The sequence below is a fragment of the Vipera ursinii genome (assembly GCF_947247035.1).
Source record: "Vipera ursinii genome assembly, chromosome: 1".
Taxonomy (NCBI): Eukaryota; Metazoa; Chordata; class Lepidosauria; order Squamata; family Viperidae; genus Vipera; species Vipera ursinii.
Window position 1 is genome coordinate 226,472,405 of NC_139512.1, and position 14,135 is coordinate 226,486,539.

Below are 14,135 nucleotides of genomic sequence, written 5' to 3' on the forward strand. Positions count from 1 at the left end.
CAATGAAAGATAACCAAATAAACCACAATCTTGCACATTCTAATAGAGGGAAAGGCAGAAATAGAATAGAATTTGGAATGACTTTTAGAAGACTATGTGTCAGAAAAAATTAAAAATAAGATAATAACAACAGCTAAATATAAATAGCACTGGCTAAATCAGGCTTCCAATCTAAATTTGATGCAAAAATGAAGAAAACTTGAAGAAAGTTTTGTGTAAAAGGACTGGGAGCTCCGCCTGGTTCTTCTACTGAAAACAGTGTCATCAACCATTGAGCAAAAGCAGTGCAAAACATTCCAATATTAAAATGTTGTCACAGGGTTTATCTGCACTGCCAAATTACTCTGTCACTAGTACAGTCCACCAACCATTTTTGGAGGATATGAACAGATGATATCGTGCTCTTACCTTCGGTTTACCATGAATGCAGGCTCTAGACACATTTTCCTGCCTCCAGTTTAAAGAAGTGATTTTAACTCCCAGAATTCCCCAGCCAGCATGACTGGCTAGGGAATTCTGGGAGTTGAAGTCCACAAGTCTTAAGGTTGCCAAGGTTGAGTAACTCTTCTGTAAAATCTTGTTTATGTGATTTGCAGGACAAGGCCGTCTCCTTTGAGGTTCCTGAGCTATGGAATTCTTTCAATAGAAGTACTGTAGGTTTAGTTCCCACTATCCCAGTATTTAAGAAAGCAGCAAAACATTCATTTCTTTTCTTGAGCTTTTAACTGTTCATGCTGATTTTAACTGTGATTCTAATTAGGACCTAAGACAACTCGCCATGGCCAACTTGCCACGGGACAACTTGATGTGGTCAACTTGATATGGGACACCTCACTGCAGGACAATTCAATAAGGAATAACTCAACTGGACTCTAGAACCATTCCTCTCTTAATATTCTTTGGTTGACCATCCCTCTCTTCCATCTTTCTTAGTTTTATTAATGTCAGCTCTGATCCCCAGAAGAACCCGTGCCACTCGGGAAAACTGCCTAGGCAGATACTGGGAGAACTGGAATTGGCTGCACTAAAGTAGTGGGTCATGGTTACACCAGTGTCTATTTAACTAAACCAGGCCTGAGCCTTCCACTCTGGTTTCCAAAGCCAGCCCAGCTTAAGGGAAGCAAATGTTCCCACCAGCTAGACCCCGACTCCAAAGGCTTCCTCGCCTCACTTCACCCTCCCCCCCAATGAAAAGAGGGGAGGGATAGATGGGATTTATATTTCTCTCTTCTCCTTCTGGGGTTCCAAAGGGAGTAAAAGGTGGCTTCCAATAGATAGAAGGTCAAGGGCTTTGGCACTTGGAATTGTGCGGTAACAGAAGCTGTCTCCCCTTGCTCAAGGCAGCTCCGTGATTGCCTCCATTAGCCAGCAGACAAGCTTCCAATCACACCTGGGCTTGAGGAGAAGGACCTCTCCTTCAGTATGCTGCGTTGGACCCCAATGACTGCCGAGCAGGGAAAAGGCCAAGCAGGGATGGTGACAGGGCGATTCGCTCCTGACAGCTATCACCATGAAGGTTTTTCCTGCTGAAGTGTCTAGCCTGGAACAATGACTTCTGCTCAGCCTGTCTTTTGCAGAAGGGGGCACTGGAAAGCAAGGCGAGGAAGCCTTTGGAGAAGGAGTTGGCAGGAACTTTCGCCTCCCTTAAACCAGGCGAGGTGGCCAAGGCAAGTTGTCTCATTCCGTCTAATTATACTGATTTTACTGCTGCGTTTCATATTTTTGTAATTTGTTTGGAGGTTGTAAGCAATCTGTAAACAGAAAGCAGAAAGATATAGTCTAAAGCTAACCAGGATTAGACAGTGAAGGTTTGTGTGTTCCTATGTTGAGAAATAATTCTCAGTGTATTTGTTTAAACGGTTATTCACAAAATGGAGTAGGTATTTTCTTTTAAACAATTGAATGAAACTCTCCAATGATTCCTAATTTTAAAAAATGGAATAAAGATCTCTCCCACTGTTTTTTTCTGTTTGTGAGATCAATTAATTGAATAGTTTTTTGACAGACGATTAACTTCTGGAATATCCTCTTATAGTTCTGTTGGTTTTTGTTTAGAACCTGCTTCTGACAGATACATATATTTATATAGATGCACAAATGTGTGATTGTGCAAAGCCAACACATCTTCTAAAGGGAAAAGTCACTCAGACTTTCAGATGGAGTGGGCTACCCTAGGCAACTTTACTTTAAGATAATTGGGAATTGCCTATAATTGGTTATAAGATGGGTGGCTACATAAATATTTTAAATGAATAAAATAATGCCTATATCAATAAAATGGGAGCCAAATAATACACAAAAGTGGACAAGTTCAATTAGCAAAAATTATTTTTTGCCAGACAATCATTTAAAGTAAAAATGGTAATATCTTTAAGCAATTATTTGTACTATTAAAATTAGGTAAGTTTAGTGTCAAAGGGAACCTCACAGTTTTAAGACATGTATATGTAATGCATTATGCAGTGAGCAATACATTTTCATAGAATTGCACAACAGATATCATCATTCCTGACCTCAATATTATATTTATATTTCAGCATTGTCATAAGTGCTGTTAATTGTCTAAAATAAACCGCTTGAAGTGTAAAATATGAAGAGTGTCTCCTTAGAGCTTTTTGTTCTGTTTAATTAGAATCTGCTATTTTAGTGATGGTGTTCATTATCAGGACTGTTTTGCTCATTATAGTGAATGTAGCAGCTAGACACTACTGAGTCACAGATCATCATACATTTACACAATGCTTTTAAATAACAACCTACATAGCGCTGTTATAAAAGAAGATCCCGGAGTCTGCAGACTGAAATGCTGAGAGTTCCTGTTGCATTACTGAAAGGGAGAAGGAAACATGTAACCTTCCATGATGAAGTAGAATCTAGGAGAATCATTGACAAAATGGAGGCAGACACCATGTTATTTTGGTTGCTTGTCCCATTCATGACTCAAGTTGGGGCAGGAGAGAGTGTTTAAGATTTCTAGTGAAAACAGGTCATAAGTAAGGGGATATGAACTCCCACAGTAGATTCTTCATCTGCAGGTCCTCCTTTTTCCAGTGTGATTCAGAAAATGGAAGTAAGCTTATCAATAATAAATCATCTGGAGCTTAAGAATTAGAAGTCCAGGGTTACTCTTTGCCCACCTGTCTGCCTATGTTGTGATTCAGAAAAGAGTCTTAAGATTGTATTCTCTCAGGACAATAATTTCATTCAAATGTAAATTATATAGTTCTTTTCAAGTAAAAGTGATCTATATACAGTATGGTTTGAGGAACCATGGACATGTCTTGAAGTATGATGTCCTACTTTACATATATAAGTTACCCAAACTCTTCAATGGGTAAGTGTTGGCCTATACTAATTGACGACATTGTGGATTGAGACCCATTTTTTTCCCAATAGAGCAAGTTTTCTAACGAGGGAAAAATTGGTTCTTGGATGTTAGTCCTTAATAACGTTCTGAGGGTCCATATAAATATCAACTAAGAAAAGCTTTAGATTTTTCTAACATTATGTGACCATCTATAAGAAATAAGTCTATAACACATTCAAATCAAAATGTATTATAATAAAAATATAAAGCATTCTTCTAAATAAGCCCATTTTTTTAGAATTCTTTGAAGCAGAACTTGTTTTCCTTATATAAAAGGAATATAAAATAATGCATAAAGTATATAAATATTAAAAAGAAAATTCTTTTATACTTAAAAGAATTCCTTATATAAAAGGAATTCTAGAGTTGTGATGATGTTATCTGTTCAACAGCAATAAGCAGACTTGCAGAAAGAAATACATTTTCTTACAGGCGGGTTTGTGAGCTGAATAGCAAGCCAATACAGACATCTCCATGCCTTCTTCTTCAATTGTTAATAGCAAAGCTAAATGGGTTTTAGAAATACCAAAAGTTCTTTTTTTGAACAGAAACAACACATTTCCAACAATATGTTTATCTTGGAATACCACAATTGCTTCAGAACAATAATAAATATCTAAGCATGCATGCAAGCAAACAAGCAGCCTTAAAGAGACTGGGTCCAAGTCTGATACCATAAAAGAAAAATAGCATGATTTGAGGAAACATCTCTTTGCTGTTACGCAAAGCAGAAGCTTTTTGTCTTCTGTAGGGAAGTTCATATGTGAAGCAGCCAAAGGTGAATAAACCACCTTTACATTATAACATTGAATTCTATATTATTTACAAGAAGTGACTAGATTTTACTTTACCTCACTTTGAGGTTCCCTTGTTGCGGCTGCCCATCATAAACAGATAAAATATCAAAATCCTCTTCAAGGGCAAAAGTATGGAATGATAATTGTATCCTGTTACGTTCGCCTGTGATTATGATCCATGTGCAGTTGGCGTAATTTGGGTAGCCATGAGGGAATCCTGGGCTTTCTATCGTCCCATTGGGGCCTTGTACTAAACCTCCGCAGTTCTGACCTGGAAGACAAGAAGGAAAAGAAGAAATGAACATAATTTCAATCATTTTTTCTCTCTGTCCTATGGTTGAATCCACATAAAGCAGGCTTGAGACTGAAAATTTAGCATTTCAAGATGTAATTCCATGTATTCATGCGGTGTTGTGCATTGAATAGAGTATATGGGAACAAATTTAGCTCCCGCTAATTTTCACGAAGTCATTTTTTCTCTTCATTCTTAAAGGGATAACCATTAGGAATAAATGGGGTAAAGTGAGATAATGCATTTTTAACAAAGATAGTATTAAGCTATACAGAATAAATTTACATCAGAGTCACATTATTTATCCTAGAAAACATGCTTCCTAATCCACCACTAGAGACCACTGGTGAATTTGGTCCACGAACACTACAGTGCACTTCTTTAATTAACAGGCCTTCTCCAATCAATCGATCAATCAATTCTGAGTGATATACAACTTCCCAAATCTGAATTTTGCCTTAAAATAAATACATAAGAACCAAATCTTAAAACCAAGATAATATATTATTAAGTTGCAGTATACAGAATTACTGTGACAATTAAAAATGACTATTTATCCAGAGCGATAACCAAAGCAACCCTTCCCTCAAGGCTTGGTGAAAAAACCAAGTCTTCACAGATGTTTTGAAGACCAAAAGAAACAGTAGCACTTAAAATGTGAGGGAACACTATTAAAGAGGATAGGAGCATGTAGGTGGACATCTCTGATTGCAGGAACCTGTGAAGAGTTCACTCTACTAGGCCTTACTGGGTGAGAGGTGTTAGTAGGAGAAGGCAATTCCAGATATCCAGACCTTAAACCATGAAAAGCATTAAAGGTTACAATAGCAACTTAAGTTGAAAGCCAACTAGGCATCAATGCAACTTCTAAACTTGGTGTGTTATGACCAGCTCGGGATTTGTCCATAGCTGTTAGAGCTGCTGCATTCTGCACTATCCATTATTTCAACATTTTGTATGCTGCATGACATACGTGAGCGTTAGATCTTAAAATCCCTAAAGTAGGCCGACAGGAAATGTTTCAGTTTCCATTGGTCCCGTTATGACTAAATTCTAAGATTCAGCACAGAACATGTTTATTCCCAATTTGATTAGTATATCCTACAGAACCATATGGGGGCATGCTGCTGATTAAATAGGCAATTCTGCAACAAGTAGCCTTGATTTATGACAAGCAGGTTTTTTTCTATCCATCTTGCTGAGCTCATTAATCCCTCAAATATAGATATGCCAAAGCTCAGAATTACACTGAGGCATAAAATCAATCTGTTTTATAATGAATAAAATGTCTGCAAAGAGAAAAGGTTGGGGGAGGCATTTTGTGCATAATGCTTAGACTCACATGCAGTTTTGGCATAAATATATTCCTAACACTTGCTGTTATGCCCACAACAAAGATTACTTCAGGTAACTTTTTATTATGTCCCAAATACCTATGAATAGACTTTTGACTTTAAATATTAACTTGAAATGCTGTCAAATGCTTGTGGGAGTTTCCAAATCCTAACATAAAAGATTTAATTAAAAAAAGGATTTGCAGGTTAAAACTATAACCTAATAAATTACCATTTTCTACTGAATTTAAATCTGAAACTCTAATGAGTAGATATTAAAGCTGTGGGAATTCAGTAGGCCTGTTAAAAGAGAAGGATTTCCTAGCATATCTGCCAATTGTTCAAACCAAACCATTATAATGCAGACATTGCCACATTTCTTTCTCTAAATGTAAAGCCTTTTATAATTAAGTAGTTCCTAAAGATGTATTTATATCCTGTTAAACATAGCTTGAATTGGGAGGGGAAATAAAATCCCCACTCAGCTGGCAATAGGAAACTGTCATTAGTTGCATTTTATGAATACTTCCTTCTTATTGCAAATTGGTAAAAAAAATCTAGGCACAGTCATCTTTATCTTCGTATTTTTGTCTTTTAAGTGTTCTTATGATGGCTGAATGGGTGAGGAGAACTGTAATCCTTCTGGCAAGCCTTATCACAGAGTCGATTTATTCCATTTATTCAACTGCCTGCACAATCTCTATTGAAGGCAGACTGGATGTTCTTGTTAGCAAGGATCTTATTGGAGGAAGATGCTTGACCAGGTGTACCATTTCTGAAATGCAGATACACTAGAACATAGAGTGATGCATTTGGGCTGATTGTAAAACACTGTACATTAGGATTTGTTTGGGGGAGGGTAGGAATGGGGGAATAGGAAAGGCTTAATAAATTTCAGACATGTCTGTAAGAACCAGCAAGTTAATGGTAAAATTTTAGTTAAGGAACCTGAAGGTCATGGGGCTAAGTGAAAATGAGAATTAATTCATACATACTCCCTCTGCATCAAGTTGAATGACCAAGTTATCTAGATACAGGAAAGACTGTAATTGGAATGACAGATTAGCTATAATACTAAATTATAATCTGACTTGTTCCACAAGGACTTACTATCTTATGTGAACTGAGCCATGGGGTTCACAAACTGTGGCTTATGATCAGATTTTTTATTTTATTTATTTTATTTTAATTCCATTTATATCCCGCCCTTCTCCGAAGACTCAGGGCGGCTTACAAGCTTAGCAGTAGCCTTCATTCTATGTATATGCCTGCTTATTAGGGCTTTCACACACACCCCCAAGCGGCATTATTACAAAGTCAGCTTAATTGCCCCCAACAATCTGGGTCCTCATGCATGAAATGAGCCACTGGGTCCTCATGCATGAAGTGAGCCACTTCTTCAACAAACTATAGTTAAAACATATCAGCTAGTAGCACAAGATATGAACCCAGCCAATTAGGAAGGGCCAGAAATAAAGAGGGGGAAAAAAGAAAAGAGCACATATGGGTTCAACAAATTCCACCTCTTGGAGTGGAATTCAGTTATCATTGACAGAATTTCAGATGTGCCTGTATTAAGACTAGGCCACAGGTCTGCAACCCGCGGCTCCAGAGCCGCATCTCCTGTGGCTCCCAGTCCTCTGCCATGTGCAGTCCAGTCCCCCCCCCAAAAAAAAGTGGGACTAAAAAAGTTCAACCAATCAATTCAAATATTCAGGGTAGGTGCATATCTCACCTTGTCTCCACTCTTCAGTCAAACCCTGTTCTGCACATGCGCACATGTACGCGCATGCGCACACATTTTTTGTGGCTCCCAGTTTTTCCTTTTGTGAGGGAACCAGTTCCGAGTGGCTCTTTCACTGTTTCAGGTTGCTGACCCCTGGACTAGGCCATTGTTAGTCTGGGGTCAGTTTCAGATCAGGGATCTTCAGACTTGGCAACTTGTGGACTTCAACTACCAGAATTTCCCAACCGGCATGTCTGGCTAAGGAATTCTGGTAGTTGAAGTCCACAAGCCCTGTGCATAATGTGGTACAATACAGAATGACATTCTGTTCTTGTTTGGCTTAGCTTTTGTAGGAGGGAAGGAAACTCTTGTCACTAACAGAGATTTATTTTCTTAATTTCCAACCACGAAGTAGGATGAACATGTAATAAACAAAAGGCTGAAGAGAAGAATTAGGTTTTTCTCACCCATAATGTAATTGAGCCTTAAAGAGGTATCTGGGGGAAAAAAAGGTTCATACACCTAAGGGTGTCATCTGCAACTTGCAAAGGTACAGAAGCTCAGTTTTCTAGAGAAAAAACAGTACTTTTGTTTCAGCCTCTGGGAAATGTGGAAGTCTGAAATAAGATTCTGAGATGCTTTCAACCAGTAAATGTGGAAAAACACTCCCACACTGATTTTCAATCAGATCTCTTGAGGGTTAGATACTACTTTATTCTCTGGGAATTTTTTTTAAAAAAAATCTTATCTATCCTTAGCTAATTATTGAATTAGCCTTCTGTACTACCTTAAATAGTTTTCTTGCTTATAAAGCTCCCTAGAATTCTGCAGTTTTTCCAGTGTTTTTTTTTTAAATTGCAGCTTCCAATGTAAATCAATTCATATTGAAGAACAACGCCACTTTAGACTCTAAGCTTCCTTGTGCTGCATTTCCTGTGATGGGAAGAAAGAATATAAGAAATGTGTGTCTTTTCTGTTTAAATGTGTATCACCTGTACAAAATTATAGATAAAAAAACTATGGGAAAAAATGATACTTTAAAAAATGCTTTTCTACAGTATGCAAAATGATTAATTAATCGGGGGGGGGGAGTTAATCATCATCTATTTACTTCTTTAGGGTTATTATGAAGTTGCAAAAAAAGACAGCCAGTTTGGCCTAGTGTTCAGGATGCCAGTTAATAACCAAGAGATTTGTGAGTTCTAGTCCGGCCTTAGGCATGAAGATTTTGAGCCGGTCACTTTCTCTCAGCCCAACCCACCTTGCAAGGGTTGTTGTTGTGGGTAAAATAGGAGGAGGAGGAGGAGGAGGAGGAGGAGGAGGAGGAGGAGGAGGAGGAAGTATTAAGGATATTTACCACCTTGAGTTATTTAAAAAAATAATAAAGGCAGGATAAAAATAATAGAATTTTAAAAATTACATTTAACATGTTTTTGAAAAGAGTATTATCAATGTGTTATTCAAACATTTGTGTAATAGAAAAAAAAACCTTGTGACTTTTAGTTGGCAGGAGAAATCCATGGATAATAAAAACAAGGATATTTGTATGCTTTTATAGAACATTTTTTTTTAAAAAAATCTAAAGAATCTTCTTAAAATAGCAGAAAAGTTATAAAGAATCTTCTTTATATCTTTTTTGCTTAAAAGTTTCTTCTTATTATAATAATTATTATTATTCTTACCCATCTTATTATTCTTATTCTTATTATTCTTACCCATCCCTAACTTTCTATTTAAGAAGTTACACATATTTGTGTCCTTTTGTCACTGACCTACTATTAAATGGACTTTTACTTTACTTATTTATTTACTTTATCCTGGCATGACTGTTCATGCTAACTGCTTTTTCCTGCCATGTGTTCATGGCATTTCCTTTGATTCGTTCTTAGCCCGTAGTAAAGGAAAATTAAAGGAATGCTTTTCTTCTCCTCTTCAGAGAGCGCATGCATCACCTCACCAATGAGTGGCTGCCCATACTGTCAGCAGCTGGATTTCAGCAGCTGCCAGGTCCTTCCATGACCATTTGAGATTGATCTACACCTAGTTCTTGACTTAAAACCATTCATTTAGAAACCATTCAGAGTTACAGTTGCACTGAAAAAGTAGCCAGCTCTCACACTTACGACCATCACAGCCTCCCCATAGTCAGGTGATCAAAATTTGGGCGCTTGACAACATGCATATATTTATGATGGTTGCACCAACCCAGGGTCATGTGATCACCACTTGTGACCTTCCCAGATGGCTTCCAACAAGGAATAAATGTGAAAAGCTAGATTCACTTAACAACTGTGTCATTCATTTAACAACTATATCTGTAAATCTAGAACAAATAGTCCTCACAAAATGACCAATCACTTAACAATCATTTGAAGTTACAATGAACTCCTAAAAAGCTACCTTTGACTCAGTTCCTGAATTCTGATGGTGGCACATGCATACAGTCACATGACTGTAAGCAACTCATCTTTACGACTAGTAGCAGCATTCTGCAGTCACACGAGTGCAATTTATGACATTTTCTAACAATTTCTTGCAGAAACCCCCCCCCCACACACACACACAAATAGGGATGAATGGGTTTGCTTAACAACCTCTACATTTGCTTAACGACCACATTTCCTTCACAACAGCAACACTTGCTTAATTACCACTGCAAAAATTCATAAAATCAGATTGGTCACATGGGTGCCTCAACTTACGACCACCATGACTTACGATGGAAATTCCAGGCTTCATTATGGTCATAAGTGGAGGATTACCTGTAAGATTGACTTTCAAATCTGTGCAAAGCTTGGTTCTATAAAAGATCAATAAACTAATATTGTTCCATATCTTGCTCAAGTGACAGCCTGTAGAACAAATGACATTAAATAATAAAAGAAAAACGTTATTGCTAATCTTAACATCTGTACTCTGTATATTAGGACAAAACAATCTTTAATGTTGGGACATGGGATTGCAGTTTTCTGTTTTAATAAACTTATTGATGTTCAGACATCCACCATACAGCTAGTTGATTGCATTGTGTCTATAAAACTTTATTCACACAGGTATTCTCTTTTCAACACAGTAAACTCTAAAATAACAAATATAAACTCACATAAACTGTAATGTGTAAATATCCTAGTAAATGGCTTCTTTTAAAATAAAATATTAAACGTTTGAAAAGCTTTGGTTTGGTGCCATTATTAAGAACAACAGTAAAAATCAACTTATCATTCTCATTAGATTTTATCTTCTTAGTTTCCTTATCTAAACTGACAAATAGCATATACACAAGATTCAAGAGTCAGGCTACAGGAATGCCACCTTGAATCACTATATTGTGAGATGTGTATCTATAAAAAAGTGTTTAAATAAATAAACATTGCAATCTCTTCCAAATGTCTGTCTGCAAAGGTTTATTTTGTAAAATCCTCCCAGGTCAGCATCTCTTCAGATTAAGATGCTCCAGGAATCAGAACAGCAATAGTAGCAAATACAGACATTCATATAGTAGCATTCCTTTTTCTTTCCTCTATTAAAATAAATTAGTGTGTAATTCTTAAATTATGCACAGAATGCTCCAGTAAAGGAAAATATTGAAGGGAGTTAGTTTCAAAAGAAAGCTACAGGATGCATATTTATATAGCACCACAAACCTGGCCCTAAGGGAAATTCACCAAAAACAGCAGCCAAATGGAAAGAAATGTCTAGATCGGTGTTTCTCAACCTTGGCAATACAAAGATGTGTGAACTTCAACTCCCAGGATTTCCCAGTCACGATGGTTGAGAAACATTGATCTAGATAACAAAAAAATCAAAAGTTCAATAACCCAAGCTTTTTTTCAGTCTGAATCTTAGTCCTGGACCCTTACTGGAGAATGGAAACTGGATTCAAAGCTACTTCTTTTCTTTAGAACATGAGTTACAGGGTTTTCTGTGAATTAACTCAGCACTATTGTTTGCAGTTTTCTATAGACATGAACTGACTATTCTCTAACTCAGTGGGACCCAATCTTTGGGGCTTGGAGGCCTGGCCAGGTTGGGGGGGGAGAGGTACAGGACCATGTGAGCAGTGGACTGGCACACATGTGTGCATGTGCAGCTCGACTTCTGTGAGTAGTGGGCCAGTGGAGATGCACACGCAGCTTTACTTGCACAAGGTGAGCTGCATGCACGTGTGCATGCACGAGCTGCATGTGCATTGGCCTGCCAGTCACATGGCCCGGTTCCAAATAGGCCATGTCCCAGTAGTGGGCCATGGCTCAGGGATTGGGGACCCTCCGTTCTAACTAATTTGACTCCCTCTCTGCTAGCAAAGTGAAACTTGGAAGAATCCAAATTCTCCGCACCCTGAGTGTACTTACTTGGAACAACATGAATTTGTATATGCTAGCATTGGGAAACTTCATAGATCTTAAAAACTCTGAAATGGTTGGGGAAAAATAGAATATTGGTTTGATTTCTTTATTAAGAGACAGCTTTAAAAATCAGAAATGGTTTGTCTGCTTTTATTTGTCTGTTTTTACTGAAAATGATTTTTTTCTTTTTTCTAATTGAATTTGGCTAAGAGTACTCTTGCAATTAAATCTTCTATATTCTATTATATGGGGGTGTGATGATTACGCAGTTAAAGATTCTGAGCTTGTCAGCTGGAAAGCCAACAGCCCGGGTTCAAGACCCAAGAGCCAGGTACCAGGGTGAACCCCTGGTCCTTGTTCCAGCTCCTGCCCACCTTGCAGTTCAAAATCATGTAAATGCGGCTAGAGAAATAGGTACAACTTCAGTGGGATGGTAACAGTGTTCCCTGTACCTTGAACATATAGCCATGCTGGCGACATGACCATGAAAATGTCTTCAGACAGTCCTCGCTCCCTCAGCTAAGTAATGGAGATGAACATTGCCCCCTAGAATTGGACATAACTGGACAGGGAAACCTTTAATTTTACCGTATTCTATTATAGAGATGTCATCAATATAATTAGACTCCATGTAGGTGAATATATGTCATATTGGGAAGGGTTCTCTGGACCATTCCCAGGATATCTTTCAACAATGCCAGTGTTCCTTTCTGATCAAAGGTTGAGAAGAAAAAGGCACATACAGTGAATAGTGTGTGTGTGTGTGGCGGGGAGGAGTTCCTATTTCCCTTAGGGCAGCAATATAGCACATTAGTGCAATCCTATCCTTAATGAGACATTACAGAATAAATAGAAAGGAGATATGATGACTTAAAAAGTACTTTTGTTGTGATTTAGTTTGGATCATTTGGGGCAGAAATCCTTGCTTGGCTAAATACTGAGCTTCAAGTATGACAGAATGTCCTCATTTTCTGAAGGCAAGTCAGGATGACATAGCATCCTCTACAATTAGGATGAAGTCCATCTGAACACAGAGCTACTGTTCATAAGGTTGCCAATTACTGCTTTTTGAAGCATATAAAATAAACTTGGTGCTTTATGCAAACAGTATTTATGGTCTTGCAGTTGCTTAGCAACCAGCAAGTAGAAAGATAGAGGACACAAAGTAGAAGAAATAAAGAGCTGCCTTTTGGTGAAAGAATCAAAATGTGTGCCATATTAAAGCTATGATCATAGTCCATTCCCATTCCCCATTTATCTTACATACAGCTATGAATAACATAGTTTTCCCCCCTTAAGCTACGGAAAAGTAACAAGTCCCTATCTCAAGTTGATTAGAACATACTTCAACATGTTCAAAGAGCATATTACTTTAAAGGTTCACTATAAAGATCTAACACTATTGCAAACAATTGAACTGTAGTACACTCCTCTCACAATAAGCTCATTTTAAATCCAACTCTCTGCAAGAATACTTTGCATTGCTAAAAACCAATAGGAATTCCTGGCTATGTATACTGCAGAGGGAAAAGACTGGCTCCAGATTAGTGTCATGCATAAGATTGTAAGATTTAGTTTTATCATCTTCTTTTTTTAAAATTAAAGGATACCAAATTGAAAGCATAGATTTCATAAAACATGGTACATAAAATACAAGAAAATGAACTTTGCAAAAATTCTGTGGTAATCTATCAGATTTAATCTTCTAAATTTTACTGGTTTTGTTTGTTTGTTTGTTTTAAAATGCTGTATATAAGAGTTTAATTCAGGCAATCTAGTCATAAATTAAGCCATTTAGGTTTGTTCCAGGAGTATTTATATTGTCAATTTGTCTATCGAACTGGTACTGTCTATCCAGTATAACGGAATAGCAATGAATAGTGATGGACAAGAAATAAGGATGCAAGCTGTTTTAAGTAAAGCTGCCTTTTGCAATTGACTGGTAGCCCTTTTCTCAATTCCAGTGGTGTCATCATCATGACCATCATCACACATTGGATACTGCCTACCTTGCTAATCAGGCAGAAAAATTTAATTTAATTTTAATTTATTAATATTTCTATACCGCCCTTCTCCCGAAGGACTCAGGGCGGTGTACAGGGCAAGAATAAAACACAGAAATTTACAAAAACTAAAAGATAATTAAATACATGCCCGATTAAAAATACAGTTGATACATGGTAAAAAACCCCAATAAAAATAGTAAAAAACCCCACCAATCCCCCCTCAGGCCAGGCCGGCTTGCTCGAACAAGTATGTTTTCAGATCGCGGC

The 14,135-nt window shown here is 37.4% G+C and overlaps 1 protein-coding gene across 1 annotated transcript in view; it reads right to left on the bottom strand.

Moving 5' to 3' along the window:
* Window positions 1–14,135, bottom strand: part of CSMD1 (CUB and Sushi multiple domains 1) — a gene marked incomplete at its 5' end in the record, with an annotated part of 1,146,395 nt that overhangs the window by 872,783 nt on the left and 259,477 nt on the right. Inside the window, one exon of the mRNA XM_083350006.1 lies at window positions 4,219–4,435. Within this exon, the coding sequence (XP_083206132.1) occupies window positions 4,219–4,435 (217 nt within the window). The remainder of the gene's footprint in view (window positions 1–4,218; window positions 4,436–14,135) is intronic.